Source organism: Furipterus horrens, unplaced genomic scaffold (genome assembly GCF_987537825.1).
Source record: "Furipterus horrens unplaced genomic scaffold, mFurHor1.1.pri manual_scaffold_3, whole genome shotgun sequence".
Lineage (NCBI taxonomy): Eukaryota > Metazoa > Chordata > Mammalia > Chiroptera > Furipteridae > Furipterus > Furipterus horrens.
The window spans coordinates 179,530,640-179,547,801 of record NW_028327173.1 but is presented as its reverse complement, the minus strand read 5'-3'; the positions used below and the strand labels follow the sequence as shown (position 1 = coordinate 179,547,801).

The 17,162-nt window shown below is 39.0% G+C and overlaps 1 protein-coding gene across 3 annotated transcripts; it reads left to right on the top strand.

Moving 5' to 3' along the window:
* Positions 1–352: 352 nt before the first annotated feature.
* DHRS7 (dehydrogenase/reductase 7) lies at positions 353–16,912 on the top strand. 3 transcript variants are annotated; one of them, XM_090270950.1, is made up of 7 exons: positions 353–600; positions 5,623–5,775; positions 7,601–7,707; positions 8,166–8,405; positions 11,940–12,062; positions 13,521–13,731; positions 16,709–16,912. In XM_090270950.1, the coding sequence occupies exons 1-7, from the start codon at positions 468–470 to the stop codon at positions 16,729–16,731; spliced, it is 990 nt and encodes a 329-aa protein (XP_090127076.1). In that variant the 5' UTR covers positions 353–467; the 3' UTR covers positions 16,732–16,912. The 3 variants fall into 3 exon arrangements, with proteins under 3 accessions (XP_090127076.1, XP_090127077.1, XP_090127075.1); XM_090270949.1 differs by having other exon boundaries at positions 354–600; positions 13,521–13,736; XM_090270951.1 differs by lacking the exon at positions 11,940–12,062 and having other exon boundaries at positions 13,521–13,736.
* The last annotated feature ends 250 nt before the right edge of the window (positions 16,913–17,162 follow it).

Genomic DNA, 17,162 nt, shown 5'->3' with positions numbered 1-17,162 from the left:
AAGCAATTTAATGGTTTGTCCGATTCATGTAGTTAAAGAAGAAGGATAACAAAGAGGAGAAGGCCGCGTCCTTCGGTGGAAATGCTTGTGCTCTTCTGTTGACACAACCAGAGCCTTGAAAACTGCCCTCAAAACAACTGCTAAAGAATCGATTTTTGGTATTACAAATCCGTGCCTTTTGTTCGTACTGCAACCCTTTATTGGAAGCACATGCAGGCGGAACTTCTGTAGCAATTGCTGGGCTGGGCTCACTTGGCGCGACGTGCAGGCACACCCCACGCCCACGCGCGCAGCAGGAAGGCGGGACTCCCGGAGGTGGTGCGGGTCTGGGCGGAGCCCCGCGGCCCTGCTCACTGGCGGACTGGCGGCCAGGCGGCCAGGGAGGCGGTGCACAGATCCCTGAGGGCTGCGGCCCGGCTGGGGCGCGGTCCGTCTTCCTCCCCCGGAGCCGGGTGCGTGCGGCCGCGATGAGCTGGGACTTGCTGCTCTTGCTGCTGGCGCTGTTCGCGCTGCTCGCGTTCGTGGTGCAGCTGGTGCGCTTCCTGCGGGCAGATGGCGACCTGACCCTGCTATGGGCCGAGTGGCAGGGGCGACGTCCAGGTGAGTACCTGCAGCCATCCCTCCGGCGTGGGAGGCCGGGCCCCAGTGCCGCCGAGTCTGCGCTGCCTTCCCTCTCTCTGGGTGGCGTGGAGCTTCCGCGCCGCAAGGCTGAGCTTTTTCCAAGGCGCTGCGGGTGGGGGAGGAAGAGGCGATTCGGCGCTTCGGTCTACTGTTCTCTTCGGCTAGACTTGCCTGGTTGCCAAAGTAAGAGAGTACTGGAACGCGCGGGCTCCCTCAGGACCCCTCAATTCGTACCGGGCTCCCAGGGATTCTGATGCAGTGTTGGGGACGGTACTTGGAGAAGTAGCGCGCGCGTTCCCCTGGTTTGTAAGGGAGACCCCTTTTGAGGACAGGAGCTCTGTGTTCCTACTTGCTGAAGTTGTTTATCCACCATTTCTCACTTTCGTGGGGTTTTGCAATGGTAAAATTTGAGATTCTCAACCGAAAGAAGACCTGAACTTCTGTAAATTTAAGTAAAAATGTTTATTTGGGCCAAATTGAGGACATGTCCGAGAGCAGAACTCCAGAAAGCCTTGCAACACTGCTCTGACTTTGAAGAGTGAGGGCTGCTTGCATAGGAGGAGAGGAAAGGAAGAAGTACATACCTTTCAAAGATGAACAGTTTTAAATCAGGTGGGAAGGATATACAGACGAGGTTTGGCCGTTCCTAGTTGGCATTGAGGAATCTGAAAATAGAGTTTGGAAACATTTATTCTTCAAGGCAGACTTTTATCACGATGCAGAAAGAACAGGCACTGCTTTCTATAGTCATTTATTTTTCATATTGAAACTGTTAAAAAGTATATGTGATTATCCCCATGGAATAGGTCCATTAAGGAATTTGAAAGGCTCTCTAGTCTCCTTTGGTTATTGAGTTTTAGAGCAGCTAAAACATCCTTCCTTTCTCCATGTAACCTGGACTTAGCCACCTACTTACTCATTGGAATAGTAAAAGTGTAACCCTGGAAAGAACTGGATTGGCATTTTGCCTGGAGTAAGATCAATATTGGCATAAAGGGGACATTCCGCCTATCCCACGTGTATCTGTGCCCTGCTTCATATTTGCTGGTTGTCTACTAACACATCCTATGTGCTAAGCAGTGTGCTTTGGCCCTTTACACATGTCACCTTTAGTTTTTACAAGGACTCTTACATAGTAGGCTTTGTTAATTTTACCTTCTAGGTAGGGAAACTAATATTCAGCGAAATTTAATGACCTGCCCAAAGATAGGCTTTGGATTCATAAGGGCTGGGGGAAGTGGGGTTTCTCTGGACCAAGTTTCCTGTAGGAAAAGAGTCATCATGTGAGGAGGTTTCCTTGGAAGCAAGAGCTAGTATGCTTTTAAAGTGCGGCCAGGAGAGAAGGGAAGCAGTATTGCTTCTGCGGGGGTGAAAATTGGTTCTTGGGGACCCAAAAGAAATCTTAGAGGGTACAGAGTTTTGTGTCTCTACAAAGATGAACCCTACCCGACAAAGTCTCATTCATTAGTATTTCATTTTGGGGGGGCGGGGGAGTATAACCTGTGCAACACTGATATTATTGAGTTCATAGAAAATACACTACAAATATTCAAGGTCAATGCTACAAAACTGTGGCAAATTGATGGCTGTGACTGGCAGACTTGCTCTTGGTGGTTTGTTCCATTTCAGTAGGTGGAATGCATGTGCCTCCTGGCTGCTTTGTGGATGTTTGTGTTTGATCCTCAGTGCTTTCATGTTAACTTGGACTTTGAGAATTACATAAAAATAGCTTATACTTTATTGTTTAATTCTACAAAATTTATTCAACCCATTATGTCAAGTTCTGAAAAGGAAAAAATGTTGGCAATATCAAGCAGCTAGTTAAGTTAAAAGTTATTTTCACATGTCAAGCAAAAGTTAAACGTTAAGGTGACGAAACATGAATTTAACAAATTTATTTAATTTTTTTGACTGTTTTACTTTTGCTGGGAAGATAACTTTGGAGGATTTTTAATAGATTTAATTACATAGCTATTATGTAGTTATATGATTTGCTAACTTGCATATGTAGTTTAAGGCACTACTATTTATCTAAATAAACATATTACATTAAAAGTCACTCAGCAAATACAGATACAAAGTTAAGTTAAATGCTAATAGCTTTTCATTTTTAACTTTCAATTTTTAAATTTAGCCATTCTTACCAAAGAGTAAACTTTATAGAATTCCTTATAGATAAAGCACAGATATGCATATAGGTACAGTAGATAAATAGACATAGAGTGTATCAGTGGAATTAAAATTGCCTGGGGGAGTTATTAAGAAAAAAATAACTTACAGGACCTTTAGGGGTGGGGGATAATGAAAAAGAGCAAAAGGAACATGACAATAGACTCAGGTTCCAAAAAGCTCAGATTGGAAAGATGGGAAGACTCTTATCAAGATTAAAAAATATTATCCTCTTTATCTTTTCTGGAGGCTTATTATTTTTGTCACTTAAAAAGTAAATAATATGCTCATGTAATAAGAAATTAAAAAATACAAAAGGATATATATACAGTGAAAAATAGAGCTCTTTCCCAGCCTGGCCACCCAGCTACTCAGTGTGCCTCTCTGGAGGCAACCACCATTTCCCACCTTTTCTGTATCCTTCTAGAGAAATTCTCTGCTTTTCCAAGCATATATTTCACATGGTGACATTTAAGGGTCACTAATTTTAGATATTGCACATTGATCCAGAAAAAAATCTGGCACAAGCCCAGAGCAGAGGAAGTCTCAACAGCAGCACATGTGAGGAAAACTCAGGTTTTAGTTGACAGTAGCCTCAATATGAGTCAACTGTGAAGTGATTGCCAGAAAAATTAGGCAAGCCTGGAAGATATTCAGTGTCTTGAAGCAGCAAACTCCAAACAACAACAGATGTCTTCTATAACCTGTGTCAGCCTCTGTGCTAGGCCCTGGGGACACAGCAGTGACTGATCCAGCCACTGTCTAGGCCCTTACACAGTCTGTCTCTTGGGGGACAAGGGAAGCAATTTAGTCACCTCACCCTGCTCCAAATTGTACAGACCCTTTGGGAATCCTGTGTCCTGCTCTGGCCAGCTCCCTTCAATAGGAACATTGACCAGCTAGAGTTGTGTGGAGGGGTGTGAGCGGAAGAGTGAAGAAGAAACCTGATGCCATGCCATCTGAGGGAAGGTAGCAGCAATTGGAGGTGTTTATGTGCCCTTAGAGAAGCAAGAGAGGAGAGGACTTGGAGAGGACAGAACACCTGTCTTCCAATAAATGAGGGGTTGTCAGGTGCAAGAGAGATTTGATCTATTCTTTCTGGTGTCACAAGGCGTCAGACGCTGGCGGGTAGAAATTAAAGGTATAGCACATCAGTATAAGACTCCTTGAACTCCTTGAATGATTAGACTGGTCCAAAAAAAGGAGCAAATAAGTGCTTCAGATATTACTAGCTTCCTCATCCTATGAAGGAATTAAGTAGACACTGGTCAGCCTGAGGAGAGAATTCTCACACTGGGTTTGGGATTGTACTGTGTGTTTCTTTGAACTTGGAGAATCTGCTTTCAGAGGCTTTTTAGAGAGGTCATTTGTATAAACCAGATTCTGTGGGATTTGTACACGTTGATGCTCAAAAATAGTTTTCTTCTCCTGGAAGGTGCCTGAAGTACAGGTGTACCAAGGTAAATGTGAGCCTGGGGATTTTCATTGTTGGATTTAAATGATATTTGCATTTTGGGGTAAAAATGAAATCTTTGTTCTATGCCAGTTAATAGTTACAAACTATTTACTCTAGAGTCTGCGTTTTGCAGAACTTTGGAACAATGAGTAGTCGATGAATAAATAAATGACTATTTGAATATACTCGTACATTTTTCTACTCCTGAGAAAGTCCTACAGGAAGTTGTCTCAAATGTGCTTTTCCAGGAATGCACATTATATGATGGGAAAGCATTGTAGCCTAGACATGGTAATTGGGGTGTTTTCATCTTTAGATCAGATTATTTACATGAAATCCCTTTCCTGAGGACAAGACACTTTTTCTTGAATGGCTAAAAAACAGTTGGGGTTTAGAATATTGATCATATTAAAATGTGGGCATCATAAGCTAGTGGCCAGAATGTGGGCTTTGGCTCTAGATATGCCTGGGATCATATCTCACCTCTGTGAGGGTTCTTGGGTGTTTATTCAACATTTATTTGTGGCGTCCCATCTATATGACAGTGTGCTAAGCACCGAGGACATAGCAAGGAGCAAGGGAAACAGGGTCTAAGCCTTCAGAGAGTTGCTAGTCTATTGGGGTAAATTAACTTCTGTAACCTCAGCTTCCTTTTTTATAAAATTGAGTTAATCCTTATTTCATGAGGTTCTTGTGAAGATTTTAATAAGGTAATACATTTAAATACATAGGAAGTAATGAAAAAAATGTTAAGCCTTTATAGTTAGTAACCCCATTGCCCTTGGCTGGAGAAATTGAAACACACAAGTTATTGAGTGAATATCTTATGTTTTGCTGCCCAAAATCCATTTGTTAAAGAATTTTAGTAATGATTAATAATTGACATTTTATTAAGCACTGAGTATGTGGCAGACACTGCTCTGAGAACTCTGCCCGTTTTAACTCATTCCTCTCAACAATTTGATTATTAATAATACCATTTTATAGTTGTAGAAAATTGAGGCTCTGAGTTCTCACACAGGAGTATTTCACTGCTGTGTGTGATGGAGCTGGGATTTGAACCCTGGCAGTTTCTAGAGCTCATACTCAACCTGGAAGGTTTTAGAATCGCTTGACTGAAATAGTTAAGTAGTTTCCTAATGTTTAACTTTCCTAATTGAAAACCAGAAATGTGTGTTATGTGATACCTGGTTTGCTATTTTTGATAAATAACACATCTTTTAATAAAGCACACAGGAACATTGCATCACAGTGACTCACATTATGTCTTCATAATTAGCGGTCTTGTTTAAGACACTTTTTTGGGGCTAATCTTTGGATATGGGTGTAATTCAGAGCTAATTTTCCCCCCTCCATCCTTGCTCTTCTCTCAATAGAATGGGAGCTGACTGACATAGTGGTGTGGGTGACTGGAGCATCCAGTGGGATTGGTGAGGAGCTGGCTTACCAGCTGTCTAAACTAGGAGTTTCTCTGGTGCTGTCAGCCAGAAGAGCGCATGAACTGGACAGGGTGAAAAGAAGGTGCCTCGGTAAGTAAATCTAAAGCAGCAGCAGTGCTTCCTGGAAATAAATCAGAATTCAAACTCAAATATGGTTGGGGAATGCTCCAAGAGTTTTGACCCAAATCCTCTTCCTTTTGTCATCTCTTAATTAGCTGCCCTTGCCTTTTTCTGCCACCTTTATACTTTTTTTTTTTTTTTTAAATTGCACTGCCTCTTGGTGTTAGGGTGTGACCACCAATTCTCTCAAATGTTGGTTGATTTTTAGAAACCAAATAAATGCCCTTTATTTTTGTCTTAGAGAAAGAATACTTTGGTTCTTATGTATGATAGAGATGTATGTAACCATAGTAATTTAATTAGAAAGGATCCTGATTCATTTTGCTAAAATGTCAGATATTGAAGTCATATGGGATGGTATAAGATTTTTGTTACACAGGATGAAAGAACAGGAAGTGAATTAAGTTTAAAAATGCAACTTGATATTTTTCATATTAATATATAGGTTAATAATGTTTTTATTTTTTGTTTGGGTTTTAGTGTAGTTATGTTCGCATTGAAAGCAGCCTCAGGTAGTAAAGTTATTACAGTGATCCCTCACTTATCGTGGGTGTTATGTTCTAGACCCTCCCACGATAGGTGAAAATCCGCGAAGTAGGAACCTTACATTTATTTTAGTATTTACTGTACAGTACCGCAAAATCCTGCAATATAGCGAAAAATCCGTGATAAATAATTAAATATAATATTTTTTAAAATCCCGCAGTACAGTCAGGCCCCGATAAGTGAACTGCGATACAGAGAGGGACTACTATATTTCTAACTGAGATAATTTTGAATTTTCCAGCAAACCATTTTTCGGTCATCTACCTGTCATTCTTTAGAAATCTTTCTTTCACTTTGCTGCTGGAACTAACCAACCAAATAAGAGAGCTGCCAAAGCCACAAGGGCTCTTTCACAATATTGTTTTCAAAGGCCTCTTGTGTTTCTGCCTTGGGCCGTTGCTTGTGGTAGTTCCTCCACTGTTAAGACTTGGAACTCCTGCACTGGCAGAGGTGAATCATGTCAGCATTTCTTAGTTGGAATGAGGCTGGATGTTTTCCTTTTATCTGTCAGACAACTGGTACACTTTTCTCTTACACTATTCATTTCTTTGCCCATAAGCCTTTATAGATTTTGTATTTTCTCTACTTGATTGTTTTCTTATTGGCATTATTTGTTGTATTCCAAGGCTAGAGTTCAAGAAAATTAGTTTCAATTTTTTTTTTTTTTTTTTTTTATGCACAGAAATAGAAAGGGCCATTGCAGTCCAACACATTTCTTGGCTGGGAATTCCAGGATTATGTACTTTTCCTTGTTTGCCTCCTGGAATCCTTAGCCTCTGGAAGGAAGATTCTGCGTATCATGCCACTGGAGCGCTTGAGCTTCATATTGATCTTCAGCATAAACTTTGTTTTTCAGTGTGTGTAAAAGAGCAACTAATTTTGCGAACCTATCATAATACAAAAGTATCTCTGTACTTTAAATTGCTCCAAAAAAAAATTTCTTTTTTTACCATGTATAGTCTTGATATCTTCTACAGTCTTTTCCAAAATTAAACTGTTTACATACAAGTTGAGTAGGGCCATTTTCCTTCCCGTGTACCCAGCCAGCTTTTTGTCTGATAAGATGATGCTATAATTACTACCAGGCGTCTTCTTGATCACGGAGAAACTCTTCTGCAGGGCCACTCAGAAGTGAGTTTGTTGCCAAGTCTGGTTGTAGGATGGGTGTTAAACCTAATGCAAGTGGCAAAGAGCTTGAATGAACTATATTGCATGACTTCCACACTAATTTTTAAGTGTCTTTATTTAGAGAATGGAAATTTAAAAGGAAAAGATATACTTGTTTTGCCCCTTGATCTGACTGACATAAGTTCACACGAAGTGGCTACCAAAGCGGTTCTCCAGGAGTTTGGTAAAGTAAGTAGCATTTTAAATTGATAAGTTTTGCTTTGAAGTAGCTGCAAAAGTGATTCCCGTCCATGGTGCTATCATTAAAAGGGCTTTAGGTAAACGGGTCCTTTCAGTGAGACCAGGGCCCATGAGTTGGGCCTCTTAATCTCTGAGTCTTTGACTTTGTGTAATTAGTACTTTTTATACCTTAACAAGTACTAACTCCTCTGTGTGGAACAAAGGAAATGAGAAATTCAGTGCCTTTTATTTTTATGACACTTGCCACTTCCCATAAAGAGTCACTTAAAATAGGAATTAATTCCATAGGGAATTCTGTTATTTTATATTTTTATTGCTGACTTTTGGAAATACACCATTTCTGTTCCAGTGATTCTTCAAGTTAACAATATAAGCAGTCAGCCCTAGGTATTCCATCAATCCATTACAGGTCACTCCGAAAGTGCCCCTTTTCTAATTTTATTTAGATCGATATTCTGGTCAACAATGGTGGAAGATCCCAGCGTTCTCTGTGTGTGAAAACCAGCCTGGATGTCTACAAGGAGCTAATGCAGCTTAACTACTTAGGGACAGTGTCCTTGACAATGTGTGTTCTGCCTCACATGATCGAGAGGAAGCAAGGAAAGATTGTTACTGTGAATAGCTTCATGGGTATCATGTCTGCGCCCCTTTCCGGTGGATATTGTGCCAGCAAACATGCTCTTCGGGTAAGGCCGCTCAGATTAACTTGGGTAGAACTGACCTAGATGCACATGGCAGATATGGCCATCACTGCCAGAAGTCATTGAAACTGGGCAGTGATTCAGGGAGACAGAAAGAGACTCAAGGAGACCTTTGATAGAGGACATCCCTAGAAGATGCCTAAAAAGACTTGAACCTCACATCCCTCTTTCTAATTCAACGAACATATATTGAGCACCTACACTGAGCAATGCACTGCAACAGATCCTGGGGATATAAAAATGAGGAGATACAGTCCCTGCCCTCAAGAATTGTATAGTCGTCAGCATGCCATCCTTTTCCTCATTTCTGTGACATCTTTTTGACAAATTTGGGATCTACTCCTAATTTCTCTGCATACCTCAGGATGTAGCTTTCTTTCCCATTTATTTTCTTTAAGTATATTTTATTGATTATGCTATTACAGTTGTCCCAATTTTTTTCTGTTGGCCCCTCTTGGCCCAGTACACTCCTTCCCTCCAGCAGTCCCCCCCTTAGTTCATGTCCATGTGTAAGTTCTTTGGCTTCTCCCTTTCCTATACAATTCTTAACATCCCCTTGTCTATTTTGTTCCTACCAATTTTGCTTCTTAATTCATGCGCCAATTACCCATTTGTCCCCCTCCCCTCCCAGCTGATAACCCTCCAAATGATCTCCCTACTTATGATTCTGTATTCTGATTGCTTGATTAGTTTTTTCTTGTTTTTGTTTTTACTTTTTAGATTCAGTTGTTGATAGTTGTGAGTTTGTTGTCATTTTAATGTTCATAGTTTTGATCTTCTTTTTCTTAAGTAAGTCCCTTTAACATTCATGTAATAACAGCTTGATGATGATGAATTCCTTTAGCTTTTATCTTCTCTGGAAAGCACTTTATCTTCCCTTCCATTCTAAATGATAGCTTTGCTGGAGAGAGTAATCTAGGTTGTAGGTTCTTGCTTTTCATCACTTTGAATACTTCTTGCTAGCTCCTTGCCTGCAAAATTTCTTCTGAGAAATCAGCTGTTAGTCTTCTGGGAACTCCTTTGTAGGTAACTCTCTTCTTTTCTCTTGCTACTTTTAAGATTCTCTCTTTATCTTTAACCTTTAGTGTTTTAATTATGATATGTCTTGGTGTGGTTCTCTTTGGTCCAACTCTTTGTGTTTCCTGGTCTTGTATGTCTATTACTTTCACCAGATTTGGAAAGTTTTCTTTCATTATTTTTTCAATTAAGTTTTCAATTTCTTGCTCTTCCTCTTCTTCTTCTGGTAACCCTATGATTCGGATGTTGGTACATTTAAAGTTATCAGGGAGGTTTCTAAGCCTCTCTCTCTCTCTCTTTTTTTGCATTCTTGTTTCTTCTTTCTGTTCTGGTTGAATGCTTATTTCTTCCTTTTGTTCCAGATTTTTTATTTGAATCCCAGCTTCTTTCCCGTCACTATTAGTTCCCTGTATATTTTTCTTTCTTTCCCTTTATATAACCTTCATTTCTTTCTTTCTTTTTTTGCCATACTCTATAACTTCTCTGAGCATCCTTATCACCAGTGTTTTGAACTCTACATCTGACAGGTTGGCTATCTCTGTTTTGTTTAGTTCTTTTTCTGGGGTTTTGTTCTGTTCTTTCATTTGGGCCGTATTTCTTTGTCTCCTCAATTTGGTAGCCTCCCTGTGTTTGTTTTTGTGTATTAGGTAGAACTACTATTAATCCATCTTAGTACCTATGTAGCAAAGGCACCTGTAAATTGTGTGGGGCAGAGCCTTAGGTAATTGCCAGGGTGGGGCCGCCCCCTTCACTGTTTTGTGACTCTGTTTGTGGTAGGGGGCTCAGAGAGGGGACAGTGCTGCTGCTTGGCTTCTGGTGATTTGCCCTGTACTTGCCCCATTTCCAGTCACTTCACCCACTTCCTGTATGCTATTTGCGCCCTTCTAGTTGCTGCCCTGGGGTTTACATATGTTCTAAGACTGTGAGGGCCCTTTAAATGGCAAAAATCTGGTAGTTTCTTCCACTGCCCCAACCCCCACTGGTTTGTATAGCCAGATAGTTGCAGAGAGTGAGGAAAGGGACTGCTACACTGAATATTTCCTCATATTTGGTAATATTGTATCAGTCACTTCCTGAAGAGCAGTTGGGCATGTCTTAGGCAGGTAGGGGTGGGAAGGCGGCTACCCCATCTGTTTGGCACCAAGTATGTTATAAGACATGCAGGATGCTTTCAGCCAAACACAGTATAAGTTGTCTGGCTTGCACTCCAAGACTTACTGTATTATTACTGGATTTGACACAGTGTGGCACAATGTGGCAGATAAAGCCTCTTTGAAGAGCACAGTTCCTTCTCCAACGCCCAGCAAGCTATAGAGTGAGGTTGTTTATCAATGAAAAGTTCTCATTGCTATACTAGATGTGATTTCAAACATAGAGAGGTTTTAGTGTCTGATGTGTTGGGCCCTCATGGTGTCTGTCCTTTCTCCTCTTTGCTAAAGAGTGGCAGAAAGTTAAGGGGGTGGGAGTTCCTTCATTTAGAAAGCCTTTTTCCTGTCCATCTGACATAGGCACTTTATTAGTCTCTGACAGCATGAATCCTGTGTTTTTGTTAGGGGTCAGCATTAAGCGATGGTAACTATTTAATGTTGTTGGCTCATTAATAAATGTACCCTGGGTTAGCTGTTTAGGCTTTTCAGTAGTTAACTCAGCTTATAACAATGTAATCTTGGACCATTTACTAAATTAGGGAAAGAAAATAAATTTACTCCCTGTTTGGTTTAGAAATAGCAAGTATATTTAAATCTAGAGGGTCATACTGCCCAGAAAAGATGAATGTTGGCTGAAACTAACTGTCTGTTAAACTAGTAATAAATAGGAAATGTTGAATTCTTCCTTTTTTTAAATCCTTACCTGAAGATACGTTCACTGATTTTAGAGAGAGAGGAAGGGATTTTATAGAGAGATTGGTGTAAAGAATGTATATCAGAATCTCCAAAGGGTATTTTTTTCACCTATCCAGCGCTTGCCTACCATAAAAATCACTGATGGCAGGCCCTGGCTGCTGTGGCTCAGTGGATTGAGCGTTGGCCTGCGAACCAATTGTTGCTGGTTCGATTCCCAGTCAGGGCACATGCCTGGGTTGCACACCAGGTCCCCAGTTGGGGGCGCATGAGAGGCAACCACACATTGATGTTTCCCTTTCTTTCTCCCTCCCTTCTCCTCACTCTGAAAATAAATAAATATAATCTAAAAAATAATTAAAAAATACTTAAAAAAAAAATCACAGATGGCATGATCCACTACTACCAAACAGGTGAGCCATGTGTACCTTGAAAGAGCTGAGAATGCTATTCTAGATTGCTTCTAGTCTTGTGGTTAAAAATGCCTAATAAGATATACGATTACATTTCCCGTTATCTATTTAGGTATTTAAGAATATACTTTGATAATATGCTATTGTCCTTTGTAGTTGAAGAAAAGTGGTTTCATGCTAATAGTAAACATGAGCTATATGTCTGTATTTATTTCATTTGCTTTTTTTCTTTGTTTGTTTCCTATTAGGGTTTTTTTAATTGCCTTCGAGCTGAACTTGTTGCATACCCAGGTATAGTAGTTTCTAACATTTTCCCAGGACCTGTGCAATCAAATATTGTGAAGAATGCCCTAACTAATGATGTCACACAGGTAAAAATTTCTAGTTGGGGATAATTTGAATGCTTTAGTAGTTACATATTAGTGTTGTATCACTATGCCTCAAGGTTTTCATGTTAGAACTGCTTATGACTTATTTACAAACCTTAACTCGTAGCATTAGGAAAATTGTGAAGGTTAGCTGATAGAGCTTTGGCATCCAGTTTTAATAAAGGCTAAAGAAATTGTTGAGATACTACTGATAAGTAATCTACTATTATGGCATTTAAAAAATCTATTTTCTATCCACTCACAAATTATAGCAATACTGAAAAGTTCTGTGTGGCTGAATTTTAGTATATTAAACTAACTGGCTTTTAAAGAGGAATTATAGTGAAGGAGCTTAGAAAATGCCTTCTTGCACTGTGATAATTTTAGGTTAGCCTCACCCAGGCCTGTGTTTCCCTCAGCTCAGATTACAGGTAGTGATTTATCAATGAGTAACAAATGTGTCATGAAGAATCCAGTGTCACTCAATAACACAAAATCCCTCTAAAAACCAGGAAAATCTCCTTTTTCTCCATTAAGATCTTTTTCTACTGAGTCATAACTTTGTCTGTTTCTCTATAAATGTTCACAGATATAATTTACATTTCACATATTCTGTGAAGGTTCTAAGGTAAAACAGAATAATCACCCGATTTTAGGAATGAAGGGACTTGGAATGTAGACCTGATTATTATAATGATCTGTGTGAGTGCAGATGAGTTACTACCTTTTTGGGTCTCAGTTTATTTATTTATAAAATGGTAGTGGGTTGACTAGATTAGCAGTACTGGATTCGTCCACTACCAAGAAAGCACTTCTGTCTTTTTCTCCATGTCAACCCATGGACTCTGTTTTCCGTTTTAAGATTTTTTTTTTTCAAGGATATGTTTATTGATTTTAGAGAGAGAGGGAGAAAGGGTGAGGGCAAGACAGAGACAGACATTGATGTGAGAGAGAAACATCAATTGGTTGCTTCCTATATGTGCCCCGACCTGGGGATCAAACCTGCAACCTAGATATGTGCCCTGACTGGGAATCGAACCAGCAACCTTTTGTGCATGGGACGATGCTTAACCAACTGAGCCACCTGGCCAGGGCTGGACTCTGTTTTATAGAATTTCATTGGTTAAATGTGTGTATTAATTTGCTTAAAGATTTTTATTACTGAAGTGATATATAATTATCATTAAGTATATTCAGATAATACAATTCTAATTAAAAGCAAAAAACCTTCCTTTTGTAGTTAGCCTGCACAGCCATATCTGGTAAGTGTATGATTCCTGTTAGGCTTTTTGAAATATTATAGACACCTATTGGTACCTGTGGGGGACTCCTGAGCAGCATAAGGTCACACTAAAGGAGTCACTCAGCTAGATGCCTTCTGGGTTTTTTCTAGCTTAAAGGTTTTATGAAGTATCTTGTATAAATACTCAGCATTCACTTAATTTTTAAAATATTTCTTAGCATGTAGGTAGTGATGGAGATCAGACCCACAAGATGGCAACCAGTCGTTGTGCGCGGCTGATGTTAATCAGCATGGCCAACGACTTGAAAGAAGTTTGGATCTCGGAGCAGCCTTTTTTGTCAGTGGCGTATTTGTGGCAATATATGCCAACCTGGGGCTTGTGGCTAATGAACAAATTAGGGAAGAAAAGGATTGAGAACTTTAAGAAAGGTCTGGTAAGAACAATTTATACATTTCCCCCCCAGATTTAGTTTTATTTATTTATTTAAAGTATATTTTATTGATTATGTTGTTACAGTAGTGTCAATTTCTTTTCTCTTTGCTCCCCTCTGCCCAGTAATCCCCTTCCCTCCAGCAGTCCCACCCCCTTAGTTCATGTCCATGGGCCATGCATATAAGTTCTTTGGCTTCACCCTTTCCTATATTATTCTTAACTTCCCCCTGTCTATTTTGTACCTACCAATTATGCTTCTTAATCCCTGCACCATTTCCCCATTTCTCCCCCTTCCCCCTCCCAGCTGATAAACCTTCCAAATGATCCCCGTACCTATGATTCTGTTCCTATTCTGGTTTGCTTAGTTGGATTTTGTTTTTATTTTTTAGATTCAGTTGTTGATGGTTGTGAGTTTGTTGTCATTTTTATACATTTCTTAATACATATAAAACCTGTAGGGAAGTATGAAATTTTCTAGGCTTAAAAACTTACTTAACCCTCCAGTAATCAATTTCATGATCTCAATACAAAAAATACAAAAAGTGTTCTATCCCCCATGCATATCTGTTGGTTTATTATAAATTACTCCTGGTCCTAGAGACAGAAGCTTACTGTAAGGTAAAATCAAAACAAAGATTGCCATTTTTTCTTCCACATTTACTGTTTGACAAATGTATGTGCCACATGCTTGCTTTTCTCACAAACTCCTACCCATCCTACAAGTCTCAGCTATGGTGTCACCTCCCTGGGTTCATACCTGGCCTCCCATCTCATTTCTCCCCAGGACTGTGTGGACTGCCGCCCCGTGTTACCTCTGTTAAAGCACTCACTGGCTGTTAGAAGTAATACACTCCTGCTGCGTAGTGCTGGTTCCTTCTCCTGGATCCAGAAGCATGCTGCATACCTGAGATGTGCCTAGGCTTTTGTCTAAGAGAATATGCAGATCACTCATTCTTTGAACACTCATTCTTATAGAAAAGTGAGGAATATGATGAACTGTTTCTGAGAACATTGCAACCATCAAAATAATTTAAAGCATAAACAGCACAGGAAATGTAAGGAGTGAAGCCAAAAATTATAAATATAATTACACAAAGAAAGGTTGTTTCTGTGGATGGTTTTTATTGTTGAAGCATTTCTTCCAATGATACTACCTTCTTTTAGAAATAGTAGGGATTAATATATAAAGAGAATTATAAAATGGGATCATACCACACTTATCATTATATAATCTATCACTATTTAAGCAATCCATGAATTGTTAGACATTTAATTTGCTCCAACTTTTTGCGGACAGTCAAAATGAGTTACTGAAAAAAAAAATGCATGAAATAAAATGCACTAACCTTGAAAAATAATGAAGGTGGGGGGGGCTATACATTTTCTGCCAGTTTGTATTGTGGACCAGTTTGCTTTGGGCCAAATAATTTACAAGTGTTTTGGTAATGTTGGGGCTTGGTAGCATGGGATGGTTCTACAGTAGAGCTTCATCAAAGGTTACATCTGATTTTTAAATTTGGAGTATAGCTGATACAGTGGTATCCATTGATGGATGAGAGTTGAGAGGGAAAGGCCACCTTACTAGAGAGGTGACACTGCATGCTGGTGCCAGGCTACATGGGTTGAAATCCCAGCTTTACCTATTCAGTCCCATGACCTCAGGCAACTTACTTTTCTATAAGTAATGTCCCCATCTACAAAATGGAGATTAAAGATGATAATAGCACGTAGTCATAGGATTATTATGGGGACTCAATAAGTATAACGCTGTGGAGTGTTATACTTATTAAGGATTAGGATTAGCTGTTAATGTTTTCATTTTGATGATACAAGGATATTGAGCTCATAGATAGTGTGAAGATCAAAGAGTTAAATAATAGGGCAGGGAGACATACATCATAGAAATAATTGTTTCAGAGGGGAAAGATGAACCAGGATCTAGAGTTTTCAGTCCCCTGTAGCAGGCGTCACAATATTTTCTTTTACTTATACAATATCTAACTGTAAAACCTAAACATTTCTCAGTAAATCTAGCACTTGATTACATCTAACCTTTGCTAACAATGATGGTCTTTCTCTTCCTACCACAATCTTTAATATATTGCTTATAACATGGTCTTATTGCTTATCACCTTTTTAAATGATAAATTGGGCATCATTTCATTCCCACTACCATTTCTGAGACAACATACCTCATTCTTTACACAAAACCAAAAACTTGTAAAAATTGTTTCTCACTTATTTTACTGTTCCCTCCTCCCTGCTTCTTTCTTCCACATTATTTTTCTATTATATATCCATCTCCTTATTGCAGTTTGTTTTACAAGTATCTAAATTAAGGGAATGTCAATATAGCTTTATCCCAAACTAAATGTACTTGGTGATTTGAATTTGTTTCTTTTAGATTAGGAGCAGTATGTCTAGAACTTTGTTTTGATGAATCTTTATTATTTGTTAGAGATTAAGAACAATAGTGCATTCAATTTTGTGTTTTATTTTTTGTCAGTGCAAATTCTTGGAAATAGAAAATGCATATCTCTTCAAATGAAATGTTACATCTCAGGGATGATTTAGTTGCCTTACTTAAAAGCAATATACTGAAAGTTCACAAATCATTTTAGAGTTTTCTGTCATATATTTCAATTCTAAAAATTCTGATTCTTTGTAATTATTAAGGCAAGCCAGTGTAGGTATGATATGCTGCTCCAGAAGAGTAATAATAGAGATTTCAGCATTTACAAAATGACATGGGCAGATGCTTACCAGTGATAGAGGGAATAATGACACTAAGCTTATTCTGTACATCAAGAATTTTAGTTATGATTTTTATTCGAATTTAAGCATTTGCCCAGATTTTATAAGGATTCTCAACAGTGAATCATAATGATATAGCTTCTTAAAACAGAAGGAATTGTCAAAAATTGGAATAAATACAGGGAGGGACTGATTCATGTTACTGCCACTCTGTTACAGGATGCAGATTCTTCTTATTTTAAGACCTGGAAGACAAAACATGACTGATGGAGTACTTGCATTTTCAAGCCACTGGAGGGAGAACCGGAAAACATGAAAACAGCTATCTTCTTGTGCACAGAAGACTAACTTGTGATTTTACTTCTTAATAGATTCAACTTTTCTTTCATCATGTAATAAACAGCAAATAAAATATTGCTATGATTCTTGCAATAAAGAGTAATGCATACTGCATTCTTAGGAAAAAAAAGAGCATTTTAATGTACTCTAGCATTTATCCCTAAAATTCAGGTTAGCAGAATGCTAAAAAGAATTACAGCAATCCATTTAATGTAAGTGTATGGAATTTAATACAAAGTTGAATGCTGAGTAATGAGCAGATATAAAGAAATATCTGAATGGTCCTTCCACCAAGGTGCCTACACTCTCTTAGAACAATTGACAGGTACAAATG

What these genes read in the sequence shown, in the direction of transcription:
- DHRS7 (XM_090270949.1), top strand. Translation starts at nt 468, where the DNA reads ATGAGCTGGGACTTGCTGCTCTTGCTGCTGGCGCTGTTCGCGCTGCTC. An exon ending in CCAGCAAACATGCTCTTCGG is followed by an intron (nt 8,406 to 11,939) that starts GTAAGGCCGCTC and finishes GTTTCCTATTAG; the next exon opens with GGTTTTTTTAATTGCCTTCG. An exon ending in AGAACTTTAAGAAAGGTCTG is followed by an intron (nt 13,737 to 16,708) that starts GTAAGAACAATT and finishes ACTCTGTTACAG; the next exon opens with GATGCAGATTCTTCTTATTT.